Source organism: Lytechinus variegatus, chromosome 2 (assembly GCF_018143015.1).
Source record: "Lytechinus variegatus isolate NC3 chromosome 2, Lvar_3.0, whole genome shotgun sequence".
NCBI lineage: Eukaryota > Metazoa > Echinodermata > Echinoidea > Temnopleuroida > Toxopneustidae > Lytechinus > Lytechinus variegatus.
Genome location: NC_054741.1, coordinates 60,767,450 through 60,785,511, shown reverse-complemented (window position 1 = coordinate 60,785,511; position 18,062 = coordinate 60,767,450). Strand labels below are relative to the sequence as shown.

The window sequence follows — 18,062 nt, the reverse complement described above, 5'->3', positions numbered from 1 at the left end:
ATCCTCATATTGGCAATGCGACAAAGATGTGCGATGTCACTTCTGAACAACTCTCCCCATTACTTTACTATATATTTCACACATTTATCATATCTATCAGTAGATCATGTGTTCTTTCTATAGGAGGGCATGTAATATAGATTTTTTAAAGAATACATCATGGATAAAGAGTTTGTATCACCATAAGAAAAAGCAAAAACAGACATTTTGAGGGTATTTTATAGTCCATCAAAGGGAAAGTTGTTCACATGTGACATCACACATCCTTGTCGCATTGCCAATAGGAGGATCTCCATGGCATTAGTGATTGCAATATTCACATGCTCATGACTTTCTTGGTATTTGTCCAATTTTTCTCAAACTTTCTTTGTTCTTATTCTTTGATTTTTCTGTTTCGACACAAGCCTACTTGTTCCAAAGGTTTCATTCCCCTTTAAGATTTTGTAATGCTTTTTACTCATCATAGCTTGAGTGGTTTATGAATTGAAGTAAGAATTGTGACAATAGAGGTTCATTATTTTATGGAATTATTCTATTAACTATGATTTAAAGTTTGAATGTGACACAAACCTCAAATAGTAGACATCATACATATTCGCATGTCTTAATAATAAGTGTTAAATGATTGAAATTGTTCCTACTTTATATATTTTTAGGTAAAATGTTGTTTTTTTAGGGGCATTTCATTACTTAAATTGCTTGGTGAAACAATAAAACAACAGATCAATAAAGGTTGACGATGAGAACTGACCTCTCTTGAAGTCAAGTAAGAACCATCGATAGCAGAAGTAGAAGTGAGTATAGTCGCCATTCTGATGCATCAGTTCAAACATCTCACAATCCAAGATCTGAAAAAACAGAAAAAATAGCTTTTGTTTTCATTAACCTTCATGAAAACATGCATTCCTTGAACAAAATCCATGGTAATGGCTCAATTCAATACAACTCTCTCTGTATATGTAAATGAATAGATAAAGAAAGTCTTACTTTTCTATTAATGCCCGGTTGACACGCATTGTGGTGCCTGCATTGATGCGTGCCAGTGCAGGAATTTAATGGCATGAATTGCCTGTATCAGTGAATGCATTGTCCCGACGCGTTCACGAAATAGTTGCGACATGTTTCGGCATTTCCTGCGCATAGTTCATGTAATGTCCCAACGTACTATCAGCAAATGTTCTCAATACCCTACTCTGTGACGCATTGAGCACAAATTCAAATTTTTCAACGTTCTGGTGTGTTGACGGCCTCAACGTCCATTGATCGGGCTCAGTTACACTGATCACGTGGTCTGCACACACAATTTTGCAGATATCATTCGCAAACTATGCATGAAGTATGCTTAGCCTGTGTGCAAAGTATGAATGCCCTGTTGTGACCTTGTCATGAACTAGTCTTGAAATGCGTGCCACTACCCTGGAGGGTGTGCCCACTATTTTTTGCACTATGAAATTTCTATTTCGATGCCACACAGAGGCACGAACTGGCACAGCTACAGTTGCGCATAGTTTATGAATGGTTCACAAATTTGTAATGTGTGCCCACATTTTCAACATGTTAACAAATTTGGCATGGACTTCACGAACTGCCACTCACCTATCCGCAACCTGGCATGCATAGTTCCTGCATTGGCCCGCATGAGAGCGTGTCCATGCGCAAAACTACGCGGGAACCACAATGCGTGCAAGTGTCATCCAGGATTTAGATGAGTGCAGGTGTATTCAGAAATCTTTAATGGTTTTCCTTTCAGAATGTTTTCAAATTATAACAAATAAAGGCAATATTTGGCAAAACAATTGGGTCAGTGTGTATTCAATGCTTGTTTGCCTATCCATACTAAAATTCATAATCATCAAAGATGTATTCATGATTATGTAAACTGGTCTCAGATTCGTAACAATTATGATTTTTTTGTACTGGTTTGCGGCTCTGTTAATCCCTTTTACAATGCACTCACCTGAATAAGGGATCTCATGTTTGCAAAATGCGTGTCCATAGCACCACCATGTGGGAAGTTCTTTGACATGCGTTTCATTAGTTCGCAGAAACAGCTGTATGACTTTGCCTCTGCAACAACAACAAAAATTGAATGAAATAAAATTAGGATTGGAAGGAGAAAATTCACAAAGAGTGAGAGATTGCGATGCCATTATGAAAATCACATCTGACCATCACCCTGACGGTAAGTTACTTTAAATAAAAGCAGAATAATTGATGGAAAATATTGGCAAAGTTTAACTAAAGTCCAACAATGAATAAGAGAGTTGTCACTTTTTACACTTTTGCATTTATGACGTTATACGAGCAGCTGCTCTATAATATGAATTCCTTGAACTCCTGTTTTGCAATGGTTCATGATTACTGATATATCTTTTTCTCACTGAAGGCATAAAATGTTTCTGAAGATACATTGAATGCGCAGGGATATCCATTTTAAATTTTATGAAAAAAATGCACCTTATGGAATTTCTATCACATGACATAAGGGGAAGCTGCTCGCTTGTGACATCACAAAATTAAAATGTAAAAATCCATAATCCTCTATTCTTTGCTAATATGTTAGTCCGGCAGCCCAGGAGGTTTATTCAACCAAAAGCCGGACAAGCAAATGACCCCATAGCTGGATGGCATGGACCTTGAAGTTTACAAAAATGCATTGCTGCCGGGTTCTATGCGTGGTCTTCCCTCCGAAATGACGTAATATATGACGTCACTACAAAATGGCCCTATTTCACAATTTTTCAGACATTGTACACATATCATGAAGTCAAGGGAGAATATCTCAGCCAAATTATGCTTGTTTTGTATGAAACTTTCACAATGTATTGTTCGAGTAGTGCACAAGAGATATGCAAAATTTCACGAACAGAAATTATTGTTTACATATGCAAATTACGTAATGAAATTTGCATATCATTAGTTTTGGAGATTTCTCGCATAAAAAATTGTCAAAAATCGATTTAGAAATTTATTTTCTTTTGTAGTGTACTTTATTTGATATTTTTTCTCTCAAGCATAATATCATTGTCTTCATCTATATCTCTACTTTAAGAAAATATATAACAGTAATTGAAAAAGACATTATAGACTGTGATTTCAGCCCCCTTTCCAATATGGTGCGCACGTAGAAATCGTGCGTTTTTGGCCTATTTTCACCATATGGCTGACGTGTGCGAACGATATGCCTACTTTATTGATGTTTCCTGCATTTTGCATGATATTAAATCTTCCAAACAACATATTTTCTTCTTCATTATGTCTCTGGTGATCAATCAATGATTTCAGCAAAAATTGATTGCCCACTGGGCAGTCTATAGGCTACGTTTTCAGCCTAGTTTTCAACAACGAACCTATACCATGTATGACTGCATCGTTGTAGTCGAGTCGGAAAAGGGGGTTTCTATGTACCATCAAAACATTTTTCACTCAATGTTTTGGTATTTGCCTAAAGTGTCTAGTTAATGAATCTTGATGTTCCCTTCCCAAAATCGTGTCCAACGGAGTTCAAAATTGATATCTTTGGCGGCCCTCTTGGACATTTTTAATGAAAATCAATTATTTTCATATTTTATTGCACAAAGTCTGACAATGGGAAATTTTAAATCAATACGCATTTCACTAGGATTTGGATAGTAGAAATCGGTTGAAATTGTTTTCTGAATAATCCGGTTAATATATTAAAAAAAAGAATTCATCAAAAATTTTGAACCAAAATGGTCATGTGCATTGACATCTATCTGTTTCATCTTGCATCCGGTCGCCTTTGTTGATGTGCCTAACATGCAGAAAATAACGTACTTAGCGATCGATAGAAAGGTATGTATTACTTGTATCATGTGTATGAGGGTAAAAGGCATTTTCTACACAAAGCAATTTTTATGATAATTAAATCTCTTGAAAAAGATAGAAGTTCGAGGCATTGCTCTACATTTTCATTTTGCATGCAATTACTCTCGGGCACCTTAAAGCATAGTCCCACAAGAACCAGTAAAATGTTACATACAGTACCATACCATTATCCATAGCTTGACTATTATGATATCGTGCTTTTCGGAGCCCCCAATTTGGTAACATTTTGTTTTGAGTATGTAATTTTTTCCTTTAAATCACTTTTCTATATCAGCTACATATAAAGAAATTGGGGCATAGCAAAGCCTAACCCTCAGGGGACTGCCAAAGTCACCCAATCTTTTTTTCGTATCTTGCCAGTTTCTCGGAAAATTAGGCATTTTGAGGCAAACAGTGTTTCTGCCTTGCGGTAAAGCCCTTGTTTTTGTTTTGTAACCACATAAAGATGACAAAGTAGGATCTTCTTTATCAGTTACATATGTCTATTTTCATTCTTTATTGTAAAAAAAATGCAATGTTTGAGCCCCCATTCAGACAAAAGGGCATTTCTGCTATATAGTAAAGCTAGCTTTGATTTTGGAAACCACTTTGAAATAAAAGAAGAGGCATTTTTTCTATCAGCTACATGTAAAAAAAAGTGCGGTACATCGACTGCTACCTTCTTCAGAGGCTCCAAGATTGGCAGATTTTCCCCATATTGGAAAAAATATGGAAAAGTGGTGGGTGACTTTCGGAACCCCCGGAGGGGATAGACTTTGCTGTGCAACCACTTGATATTAGCAGCAGATTGAAGAAAGTCTACTCCTTTAATTCCATGTAGTTTCAAAAGAATGAAACTGGCTTCACCATATAGCAGAAACGCTTTTTGCCTGAATGGGGGCTCGAAAATAGCACATTTTCCCATAAACAGGTAAAGTATGGAAAAAGGGTAGGTGATTTCGGCGACCCCATAAGGGGGGTATGTTCCAATATGCCAACACCTCTTTATAGGCAGCAGATAGAGGAAACTTTACTCTTTCGTCTCCATATAGTTTAAAAGCAATAAGAGTAGTTTTACTACATAGCAAAAGCACCTTTTGCCTCAATGGAGGCTCGAAAATAGCACATTTTCCCATGATTTTGCAAATTACGTAAAAGGGGCGGGTAACTTTAGCAGTTCCAAAAGGGAGTAGGCTTTATGGTACCAGCACCTCTTTATATGTAGCAGATAGAGGAAACTCTACTCTTTTGTCTCCATATAGTTTAAAAGCAATAAGAGTAGTTTTACTACATAGCAAAAGCACCTTTTGCCTCAATGGGGGCTCGAAAATAGCACATTTTCCCATGATTTTGCAAATTACGTAAAAGGGGCGGGTAACTTTAGCAGTTCCAAAAGGGAGTAGGCTTTATGGTACCAGCACCTCTTTATATGTAGCAGATAGAGGAATCTCTACTCTTTTGTCTCCATATAGTTTAAAAGCAATAAGAGTAGTTTTACTACATAGCAGAAACACCTTTTGCCTCAATGGGGGCTCGAAAATAGCATATTTTCCCATAAATAGTTAGAATATGAAATAGGGTAGTTGAATTTGGCGACCCCCCAAGGGAGGTATGTTCCAATATGCCAACACCTCTTTATATGTAGCAGATAGAGGAAACTCTACTCTTTCGTCTCCATATAGTTTAAAAGCAATAAGAGTAGTTTTACTACATAGCAGAAACACCTTTTGCCTCAATGGGGGCTCGAAAATAGCATATTTTTCCATAAATAATTAAAATATGAAATAGGGTAGGTGATTTTGGGGACACCCTAAGGGGGGTATGTTCCAATATGCCAACACCTCTTTATATGTAGCAGATAGAGGAAACTCTACTCTTTCGTCTCCATATAGTTTAAAAGCAATAAGAGTAGTTTTACTACATAGCAAAAGCACCTTTTGCCTCAATGGAGGCTCGAAAATAGCACATTTTCCCATGATTTTGCAAATTACGTAAAAGGGGCGGGTAACTTTAGCAGTTCCAAAAGGGAGTAGGCTTTATGGTACCAGCACCTCTTTATATGTAGCAGATAGAGGAAACTCTACTCTTTTGTCTCCATATAGTTTAAAAGCAATAAGAGTAGTTTTACTACATAGCAGAAACACCTTTTGCCTCAATGGGGGCTCGAAAATAGCATATTTTCCCATAAATAGTTAGAATATGAAATAGGGTAGTTGAATTTGGCGACCCCCCAAGGGAGGTATGTTCCAATATGCCAACACCTCTTTATATGTAGCAGATAGAGGAAACTCTACTCTTTCGTCTCCATATAGTTTAAAAGCAATAAGAGTAGTTTTACTACATAGCAGAAACACCTTTTGCCTCAATGGGGGCTCGAAAATAGCATATTTTTCCATAAATAATTAAAATATGAAATAGGGTAGGTGATTTTGGTGACACCCTAAGGGGGGTATGTTCCAATATGCCAACACCTCTTTATATGTAGCAGATAGAGGAAACTCTACTCTTTCGTCTCCATATAGTTTAAAAGCAATAAGAGTAGTTTTACTACATAGCAGAAACACATTTTGCCTCAATTGGGGCTCGAAAATAGCATATTTTCCCATAAATAGTTAGAATATGAAATAGGGTAGTTGAATTTGGCGACCCCCCAAGGGAGGTATGTTCCAATATGCCAACACCTCTTTATATGTAGCAGATAGAGGAAACTCTACTCTTTCGTCTCCATATAGTTTAAAAGCAATAAGAGTAGTTTTACTACATAGCAGAAACACCTTTTGCCTCAATGGGGGCTCGAAAATAGCATATTTTTCCATAAATAATTAAAATATGAAATAGGGTAGGTGATTTTGGTGACACCCTAAGGGGGGTATGTTCCAATATGCCAACACCTCTTTATATGTAGCAGATAGAAGAAACTCTACTCTTTCGTCTCCATATAGTTTAAAAGCAATAAGAGTAGTTTTACTACATAGCAGAAACACCTTTTGCCTCAATGGGGGCTCGAAAATAGCATATTTTTCCATAAATAATTAAAATATGAAATAGGGTAGGTGATTTTGGTGACACCCTAAGGGGGGTATGTTCCAATATGCCAACACCTCTTTATATGTAGCAGATAGAAGAAACTCTACTCTTTCGTCTCCATATAGTTTAAAAGCAATAAGAGTAGTTTTACTACATAGCAGAAACACCTTTTGCCTCAATGGGGGCTCGAAAATAGCATATTTTTCCATAAATAATTAAAATATGAAATAGGGTAGGTGATTTTGGTGACACCCTAAGGGGGGTATGTTCCAATATGCCAACACCTCTTTATATGTAGCAGATAGAGGAAACTCTACTCTTTCGTCTCCATATAGTTTAAAAGCAATAAGAGTAGTTTTACTACATAGCAAAAGCACCTTTTGCCTCAATGGGGGCTCGAAAATAGCACATTTTCCCATGATTTTGCAAATTACGTAAAAGGGGCGGGTAACTTTAGCAGTTCCAAAAGGGAGTAGGCTTTATGGTACCAGCACCTCTTTATATGTAGCAGATAGAGGAAACTCTACTCTTTTGTCTCCATATAGTTTAAAAGCAATAAGAGTAGTTTTACTACATAGCAGAAACACCTTTTGCCTCAATGGGGGCTCGAAAATAGCATATTTTCCCATAAATAGTTAGAATATGAAATAGGGTAGTTGAATTTGGCGACCCCCCAAGGGAGGTATGTTCCAATATGCCAACACCTCTTTATATGTAGCAGATAGAGGAAACTCTACTCTTTCGTCTCCATATAGTTTAAAAGCAATAAGAGTAGTTTTACTACATAGCAGAAACACCTTTTGCCTCAATGGGGGCTCGAAAATAGCATATTTTTCCATAAATAATTAAAATATGAAATAGGGTAGGTGATTTTGGTGACACCCTAAGGGGGGTATGTTCCAATATGCCAACACCTCTTTATATGTAGCAGATAGAGGAAACTCTACTCTTTCGTCTCCATATAGTTTAAAAGCAATAAGAGTAGTTTTACTACATAGCAGAAACACATTTTGCCTCAATTGGGGCTCGAAAATAGCATATTTTCCCATAAATAGTTAAAATATGAAATAGGGTAGTTGAATTTGGCGACCCCCCAAGGGAGGTATGTTCCAATATGCCAACACCTCTTTATATGTAGCAGATAGAGGAAACTCTACTCTTTCGTCTCCATATAGTTTAAAAGCAATAAGAGTAGTTTTACTACATAGCAGAAACACCTTTTGCCTCAATGGGGGCTCGAAAATAGCATATTTTTCCATAAATAATTAAAATATGAAATAGGGTAGGTGATTTTGGTGACCCCCTAAGGGGGTATGTTCCAATATGCCAACACCTCTTTATATGTAGCAGATAGAAGAAACTCTACTCTTTCGTCTCCATATAGTTTAAAAGCAATAAGAGTAGTTTTACTACATAGCAGAAACACCTTTTGCCTCAATGGGGGCTCGAAAATAGCATATTTTTCAATAAATAATTAAAATATGAAATAGGGTAGGTGATTTTGGTGACACCCTAAGGGGGGTATGTTCCAATATGCCAACACCTCTTTATATGTAGCAGATAGAAGAAACTCTACTCTTTCGTCTCCATATAGTTTAAAAGCAATAAGAGTAGTTTTACTACATAGCAGAAACACCTTTTGCCTCAATGGGGGCTCGAAAATAGCATATTTTCCCATGATTTTGCAAATTACGTAAAAGGGGCGGGTAACTTTGGCAGTTCTAAAGGGGGTAGGCTTTATGGTACCAGCACTTCCTTATATGTAGCAGATAGAGGAAACTTTACTCTTTTGTCTCCATATAGTTTAAAAGCAATAAGAGTAGTTTTACTACATAGCAGAAACACCTTTTGCCTCAATGGGGGCCCGAAAATAGCATATTTTCCCATAAATAGGTAAATATGGAAAAAGGTTAGGTGAATTTGGCGACCCCCCAAGGGGAGTATGTTCCAATATGTCAACACCTCTTATATGTAGCAGATAGAGGAAACTCTACTCTTTCGTCTCCATATAGTTTGAAAATAATAAACGTGGTTTTACTAAATAGCAGAAGCACTTTTTGCCCAAATGGGGGCTCGAAAATAGCATATTTTCCCATTAATGGGCAAAATACGTATAATTATCGGGTAACTTTAGCAGTCCTCAGAGGGAGTAGGCTTTGCTGTAACAGCACACCTTTTTTGTAGCAGATAGAGAAAACTCTACTCTTGTCTCCACATAGTTTAAAAACAATGAAAGTGGCCGTACTACATAGCAGCAACACTTTTTGCCTCAATGGGGGCTTGAAAAAGCATATTTTCCCACAAATAGGTAAAATATGAAAAAGGGTGGGTGATTTCTACGCTCCCTGAAGGGGTATGCTCAGTATGCTAGTAGCAGATAGAGGAAACTCTACCCTTCTTATCTCCATGTAGTTTAAAAAGAATGAAAGTGGCTTTATTCCATATCAGAAACGTTTTTTACCTTAATATGGGCTCCAAAGTGGCATATTTTCCAATAAATTGGTAATAATGGTATTTGCCCTTTAACTAAGCAAATAAAGACATACATATTGTCATGAAGCGTTACAGTATTATCGGTATATTATATCCTCTTTCGTGTCGAATGCTGATATTTTGAAATAGTTGTTGATGTTTAATGATTGAACAGATAGATATCAATGCACATGCAAATTTTTGACCAAAATCATGCCCATTTCGGGATAAATTTTATTTCAAAATATATCATCAGAAAACGAATTAAATCGATTTCTACTATCCCAATCATAGAGAAATGCGTATTGATTAAAAGATTGTCCCATTGTCAGACTCTGTGCAATAAAATATGAAAATAATTGATTTTCATTTTAAAAAAGTCCAAGAGGGCCGCCAAAGATATCAATTTTGAACCCCGTTGGACACGATTTTGGGAAGGGAACATCAAGATTCATTAACGAGACAGTTATCAATATTTTGATGGTACACATGTACAGGAACCTCTTATCCGACTCGACTACAACGATGCAGTCTTACATTGTATAGGTTCGTTGTTGAAAACTAGGCTGAAAACGTAGCCTATAGACTGCCCAGTGGGCAATCAATTTTTGCTGAAATCATTGATTGATCACCAGAGACATAATGAAGAAGAAAATATGTTGTTTGGAAGATTTAATATCATGCAAAATGCAGGAAACATCAATAAAGTAGGCATATCGTTCGCACACGTCAGCCATATGGTGAAAATAGGCCAAAAACGCACGATTTCTACGTGCGCACCATATTGGAAAGGGGGCTGAAATCACAGTCTATAATGTCTTTTTCAATTACTGTTATATATTTTTCTTAAAGTAGAGATATAGATGAAGACAATGATATTATGCTTGAGAGAAAAAATATCAAATAAAGTACACTACAAAAGAAAATAAATTTCTAAATCGATTTTTGACAATTTTTTATGCGAGAAATCTCCAAAACTAATGATATGCAAATTTCATTACGTAATTTGCATATGTAAACAATAATTTCTGTTCGTGAAATTTTGCATATCTCTTGTGCACTACTCGAACAATACATTGTGAAAGTTTCATACAAAACAAGCATGATTTGGCTGAGATATTCTCCCTTGACTTCATGATATGTGTACAATGTCTGAAAAATTGTGAAATAGGGCCATTTTGTAGTGACGTCATATATTACGTCATTTCGGAGGGAAGACCACGCATAGAACCCGGCAGCAATGCATTTTTGTAAACTTCAAGGTCCATGCCATCCAGCTATGGGGTCATTTGCTTGTCCGGCTTTCGGTTGAATAAACCTCCTGGGCTGCCGGACTATGTTTCTTTAATTTTATGTTTTAATTTTTTTTCAAATTGAGACAAGCTTGACATCAAGTGTACATTTCCCTTAAGAAACATCTACCAAGGGAAGTTACTTAAATTATGGCGGTGGTAATGATGAGTATTTTCCTAGACTGCTAAGAAAGCATGAACACATGTTAGTAAGTCGTCAGAGGACCAATGATTGAAAGTCCTCTCCGAGGAACCTGTTATGGAATGGCTCAACCAATGACTCCTGTATAACACCAAACACAGAAAGTTTTTAAACACCTGTTTTAATCTAATATTTTAGGAATTGTGTGATTAAATTTTGAAATAAATAGCTTTATTATTTTCCAACCAGTCATAAAATCAAGCACAACTTGATAGACATCTTAATGAAACACTACCCCCGTCTTACCATCATCAAGAATAACAAGGAGGGGGGCGACAAGGTCACACATTCCCTGCACATAACCGACATCTAGATGCTCCCAGACGTAGGTGCACATGACGTTACGCAGCTTCTCCAGGTTGGATGAGGTAAAATAGTGGTAGTTACGGTCGCAGCGTTGGACATCTTTGTCAATGCGATGGAGATTCAGACTGAAGGAGTCAAGCAGCTCATTCTGCAAAAGGGGTAATCATTTACTACACATCAGTAATCATTATCTCCTTTCAATAAATACTGTTAAAAGGAACTATTATGGAAAAGATGAACACAATCAAAACAAATTTTCAAGTATTTTTCAGATACTAAAAGGGTCAGAGGCACAGGATTGCTCTTCAGATGATCGGAGGAGTGAGTGGTCACAAATAAAAAGATCTGAAAAAGCTGAAGGGTGTTGAAAAAGTCTGAAATAGAAAGAGCTCCCATAATTGTTGTACAGAGGAAAGCCAAAAATAAGCTGAAATTAAGCTAAAAATCAAAACAAAAAAATATGAAATCTGCTAAATATCTGAACACTCACACCCCTGGATGATGTAACATTCACAATATCATTTTTTGTGTGTAGTTCCATAGATGCATTTCTGTGTGCAGTGTCTTTCACTCGCAGCAAAATAGTTATAGTACAATGTTTTTTTGTGTTTCTTAGGTTTATTATATTACCCCATTAATTATGAAAATACTTACCTGATTTTCTTATTTACGAGATAACTCATACATCTACTTGATTTGCTAGTTCAGCCCTCTGGACTGCCATACCCGAATAGAACTCCCAAGGATTTAAAAAGCGCGAGCGCGCCCTCTCCCGTTCAGGCTTACTACCCATGATCACCACGCAATTAGCGTCCATCTTCCTCACCTTTCGCAAGCCCATACGTTGAAACATGTTGCTACGCAAGGCGGAGGGTCGGTGGGAGGGTATCAAGTAGATGTATGAGTTATCTCGTAAATAAGAAAATCAGGGAAGTATTTTCATAATTTACTTCAATAACTCCATACATCTACTTGATTTGCTAGACCAGCACGGACTCAAACCGTAGGGAGGCATGTTTTCAATTGTAAGCCTAAGAAAATTTAAAAGAAAAAACAAAAACAACGAAATTTAGGGAGAGGGGAAAAAGCCGCAGCTGCTTTAAGCGCCGAAGCAGCAAATCTCGCCTCGCTGGACGGAATGTCCTTCAAGTAGAAAGAAGTGAAGGAGTTAGTTGAGCGCCAAAAGGCGGCCCTCAAAAATGTCCTCGAGAGGAATGCCCTGTATACTCAGGAATACTAAGTATCATGGGCCCTCGGCCTAGTGTCAGGAGAACAACATCACCTGCTGACTAGAGCGTAAGAATTGAAATTTGTTGAAAATTTCAACAAGAATCGTGATCGGAAAACTGAAGCTTTTAAGGCTCAGTAAGTGATCAATCGACCAATCTGAGAAGGCGAGATATCTCAGAACCCCTACCGAAATTTAAGCGTGCCGCTTGCTAGTAACTAGCATGCGACTAGCAGGGCACTCGCTTAATAAGCGAGTGCATGCTAGCGAACAGTCCCTGCTCGCTAAAAGATCGCTTAACTATTACTCTGCACGCATATCACACGCTTATTAAGCTAACCGCATGCTAGTTACTAGCATGCCGCAAGCTTGCGCAAGCTAGTCGCACGCTTCCCGCAAGCTTGGAAATTTCTGTAGGGGAAGCCTCCGCGTGGGAGAAAGCGCCCAGAATTCGATATCTGTCTCAAATGCGTGAGGGCAGAAATCTGCAGAATTCTGATAGAGAGCTGTGGTAAAAAGTTACTAGCGGTCCGAAGGGGACTAGGAACGACGGAGAGTAGGGATTTAGGAAGAAAACCACTCGTAAGGCAGACAAGGGTCGAGAAAGCGACTGAGTGCCATCCTGTTAATAAGGAATGCCGTGAACACAATCTTACACACAAATGGAAAGATTGAAATTAAAAGGGAGAATGCACCACAGATAAGCGAAAATAATATACCAAAGCTCAAAAAGATTTGAGCTCTTAGGAGACTTATCTGAGCACGTCTTGACAGGTGGCTTGCCGAAAGCAAGAGGAAGATGGACGCTAATTGCGTGGTGATCATGGGTAGTAAGCCTGAACGGGAGAGGGCGCGCTCGCGCTTTTTAAATCCTTGGGAGTTCTATTCGGGTATGGCAGTCCAGAGGGCTGAACTAGCAAATCAAGTAGATGTATGGAGTTATTGAAGTAAATCAATCAATCTTGAGATCTTGGTTTCAGAATCAACAAATTCTACATATTTAAATACATTAGGGAGTGACCAGAATTTTCTTTCTATCCAGAGTCACTAGGGGGGAATCAATCTTGCAAATTGTGCAAAGGGGCACGAGTTAACGTATAAGGCAAATCATGACCTAAAATCTTGACGAAATAAGATTACAAAGCCAATTCCACAAAGAAATATAATTACAGTGTAGTGTAATAGTTTTCATGGTACACCATGTATCTTATTGGGCAAGTGTTGGTCCTGAAAAGGACCATCCAAACTGTTTGGGTGGTCTTTTTCAATGCCAACACTAGCCCCCGCCAGATATGGTGTACCGTGAAACTTACAACACTATTCTTCTTTGCCATGGAAACCTTCAGAAGTTACATAATTACAGTGTATGATCAAAATTTCATTCCACCCAGGGGACACAGCGGAATGAACAAATGTATTCAAGAATAGGATTTACACATTATGAGGATTGGAGTGTGTGATCAAAAGAGATCCTTACCGAATAGACTCCTCCATTAGATGATGCAGGTGAGGCGGTTGCCATATCAGCCATCAGATGACTAGAAGCCTCTGGGATGTTCAGACCCTTCATTTCCAGGACTGGATCCGCGCTACTCCTACTGGAGCAGATCGTTGCATCTCCCTCATCCTCATCATCATCTTCCTCTTTTTCGTTCTCTCCTGCCTCTTCATCCTCCTTCTCGTGGGACTTGCCGTTGACGAGCTCGACGGTGATTGCCTTCCCGCCTCCGTTTGTGGCGATCACCTCCGGGCCACTCCCCTCCTCGTCGGCTTCGTTAAAGTGGGCTTTCTTGAGGACGTCAATGTCTTCCGCATCGCTGCAGATATCACCGTTGTGACCTTCATGGATGACCTTGGCAAAAAATGATTCGATGAAAGGAAAAAAAATCTCCTTTGATATCATACTCACTGAAATTTCTGCATCTTTTTATCATTCTCCCTACATACCATAGAGTACAATATTTTGATGTCACTGATCTTCTTTTTGTTCGATTAAGCATTTTCATAACCATTTTTTAAAACAATTTTTACGTGACAATTTTTGGTATAGCATGATAAAAAACCTCCACACAGCAGATTGAAATGAATAGGTTAATGGAGGCCTAAGTTTTGGCTAAATGAAAACCTAATTCATGTTCAGCTGCAACTGCAAGCGCAAGGGCTAGCAATTCAACCACTGTCAGAGCCAAAAGTTTTGGCGACGCTTATTTTCAGTGGCCCCTACAAAAGATCCTATACTGACAGAGGGATGCAAAATGAGTGGCTGCTGGCCGAGTTAGACAGGTGGCCACTAAAGACAAGGTCTACAACAAATGAATTTCCTGTGGGGGAGGGGAAGGTTACAAGTAACTTCTAATAAGCAGGTGGTCCCCATAGATGGGTAGCCGCTAAGACAGGTTTGATTGGAACATTTCTTACCTCTCTGGAATCATACGAGTATGACGATGATGCCAATCTTGAGCTATGTCTGCTAGTACTGTCTGTAATACTGGATGCGTCCCCAAAGCCTTCGTCGCTACCAGGCGGTGACATCTTACCGCTGGCGATGACCTCGCATGGCACGTCTCCGCTGACCTCACTGCCAAGGCTCCGCCCAGTCTCGGTCTCTAATGTGTCTTGGCGTGGACTCCTACATCGACTGCAGGAAAATAATAATACAAAATAAGAGATATGATTTATGATGCCTTATCCATTCCGCAGTCTTCAAGGTGCACTGGAAGAAGAGAGGAGAGAAAAAAACATGTGTATGTATGCATATTGACGATTACTAGGAAGCATCGAATAGCCGCAAATTAATGAATAAAAGGGAGATAAGGGAGACAAAACATTAAATAATATGACATTGTAGAGCAATGTCATTGGCCAATTAATTATCATAAAACAGTGAACCATTGTATGCAGACCAGGCATACTCCAAGCTTATTCTCGATAATCAAACATCTTATCTATGTATCCTTACATAGTGATGTCACAACAAAAATAAAACTACTTGTTAATGTCAAAATTAGCTTGGCAAGATATTTCTGTTTAGTTATAGAACTCCTGGGGCCCGTTGCATAAACTTTTTACCTGAGAAAACTCAGGTTTGTTTTTACCAGAGTTTTTGCCCGGTCAATGGCAGAAATCAGTCTGACCTTAGTTTTCAGTTTTTACCAGTTTTCTCAGGTATAAAGTTTTATGCAACAGGCCCCTGATATTTGATTTAGAACTTCTAAACACTTTTGAAATCAAATCCTCAGTAAAAATTAACAGTTTCTTTTGAGTATGTCAATACTACTAATAACATTGGCTGACCATTCAAATCATGGATAGATGATAATAGAGTTTTGGGTTTCACTATGTAAGGTAGCCCTGAAAAGTACTGTTGGGTAATCTTCCGGAATATAGTGCTCAGAAAAACTGGTTATCTTGACATTTCGAGCATGTTAAATCTGCTCTTCATCAGGAGTGAAGACTTGATTCAAAATGGTGGGTAGTTATTGGAATTCTGTAACCGTGGTGAATCCAGGCGGAGATGCATTTTGCATTTTTATCTTCTCAGAATCTGCCATTGAACATACAAATTAATATAGCTAAATCTAAGAAAATTATCATCTGCACCCCCTCTATTTTCAAATTTGCTCTTTGTGGCCCCCTCTGTTTTGAAATCCTGGATCCACTAATTCTGTAACAAACGTATTTCACAGCATCAAATCTGACGGTCATTCAATGACAAGGGAATTTTCGCTTCAAAATGAACAATGGATTTGAAAACACGGTAAACGTATCGAAATATCAAAAAATGACAATGAACAGCTGGGAGGTCTTTGTTGAAAATCGGTGAACCTGAATAGCACTTTCATCCCAAGTTATGGAGCTTACAAAATAGTGTAAATATGTCCAGGATGAAACTGCGGTTTCGATTCACCGATTTTGACAAAGACTTCTTGGTTGTTCATTTTCATGAAGGACATTCAAAAATACATTTTTCTGTGTTTTTTAATTTGTTGTGCGAAAAATTCCCTATTGATAGTGTACCTTAGGACCACATAGTCTTCCTTCTGAACAAAGTCCTGTTGTTCTTTGGTGAGATCAGCCTGGTCTACCTCCTGGATCACCTCCCCGCTCTCAACGTACTCGTCGTTGTCGTCGTCGATCTCGAACACCTCGCTGTCCAAGCTAGGATCATGGCCTGAAATCAAAGGGGTTGCAAACACATTCAAATGATAGACCATTGAAGTAATAATTAAAACAATAATAAATATATCATTTATAATGTGCCAACCTAATCAACCTAGTATAAGAAAAAGCTGGAGAGGGATAAAGATGTTTTTTTTTAGGAGTAAGGAATTACTTTAGCAAATTTGTCCCTCTCAAAGCTCAATGAAATTAATCTCAATGGGTGGTATTGTGATAGTGCCAGTTGTCAACAAATTCATCAATTAAAAATAAGTCTTATCCTGCGCCAAAAAGTTTTCAAAAAATATCACTGAGCCATGACATGGGAAGAAAATGAAAATAAAAAAAACAATATAGCAGAGTGGCTTGAAATTCTGGCTAAAACTATGGTTAAAACTTAAATCTAGGTTTAACTACCAGAATACCACACGTTTCTACTGAGATGTAAAATAATTATCTTAAAAAAATGAATTAGACAATTGACAAGTCATGGAGAACTTAGTACCTTTTAGACTTCATACACACAAATTGATATTTGGGAAAGCCCCCCCCCCCACTTAAAAACCCTCCAATACATCTTCTATTATTCACATGTCTTTCCATAAAAAGACCATAGGCCCATTTCATAAAGAACTTGCAAATGTTGTAATTTTGGTGCACATGTTCTAACTTTATGGCAACTACCATGGTAACCTTGGTTATGATTGGCTGCCGAGCCCTGTTACCATGGTAGTTGCCATTATGGCAGAGTTACAACAGGTGCAAGTCCTTTATGAAACGGGCCCCGTGCCTCACTCCATTCCAATCTTTATGATATGGTTCTCTCTCCTCCCCACCCTCCCCTCATTTTTCTCTGTCCATACATGCACATGTCTACCTAAAAATTCCAATACAGAAAGCCTATAGGAAACTCCCACTTAGTACCAGCACGAGCTGCGGGCCACCTGGGGTATGAAACATGAGCCGTTCATTCCCAGCGACAAGAATCATCATCACTGCCAGGCTACCAGTAGATGAGATTCTATTTTGGGGTCAAGATGTCTGAGTACCAATGTGCACTATTCATAGTGAAGCTAGATATTCAACCTTGTTGAGTGATTGACACCTTTAAAATGAATTACAGGGTTTTGGGGTCCTGTAAGACAATGCTTTGTGCTTAATTGTAGTGTGGATATCTATGCTGAGTACATTGATCATTATGTGTTGTACAAGGCCTCCTTGTCTTGCTGTATGCAAGCAGATAAGAGGCTGAATGTCAAACATTCGTACCGTTGCACCGTTGTACCGTCCATACTGTACCATTGCACAGGTCGGGAAAAGGTAACATCACTATGGAAATATGATTCAACTCACTACATACGCTAAGTAAATGCAGTTGCAATAAGCATAGGGCTGGCCGGCGGGCTTACTAGCTGAAAAGCGCATTGCTGCTGCAGATCAGACGCACATTTGAAAGGATTTTCTTTTGGCCTTCAAATGTTTCGTTCTTATTCTCATAAATTAATGCAGGAAAAAAAACTGATTATTGTTCTAATTTTTGCAAACTTTT

General features: G+C 38.2%; 1 protein-coding gene across 3 annotated transcripts in view; it reads right to left on the bottom strand.

Annotated features, from left to right (window-relative positions):
* Positions 1 to 18,062, bottom strand: part of LOC121408532 (small G protein signaling modulator 2-like) — a 107,750-nt gene that overhangs the window by 7,161 nt on the left and 82,527 nt on the right. For all 3 annotated transcript variants that reach the window (XM_041600019.1, XM_041600021.1, XM_041600022.1), the window contains 6 exons: positions 16,373 to 16,526; positions 14,774 to 14,993; positions 13,833 to 14,207; positions 11,068 to 11,275; positions 1,958 to 2,067; positions 752 to 848 (listed from right to left, as the gene is read on the bottom strand). In XM_041600019.1, coding sequence (XP_041455953.1) covers positions 752 to 848; positions 1,958 to 2,067; positions 11,068 to 11,275; positions 13,833 to 14,207; positions 14,774 to 14,993; positions 16,373 to 16,526 — 1,164 coding nt within the window. The remainder of the gene's footprint in view (positions 1 to 751; positions 849 to 1,957; positions 2,068 to 11,067; positions 11,276 to 13,832; positions 14,208 to 14,773; positions 14,994 to 16,372; positions 16,527 to 18,062) is intronic.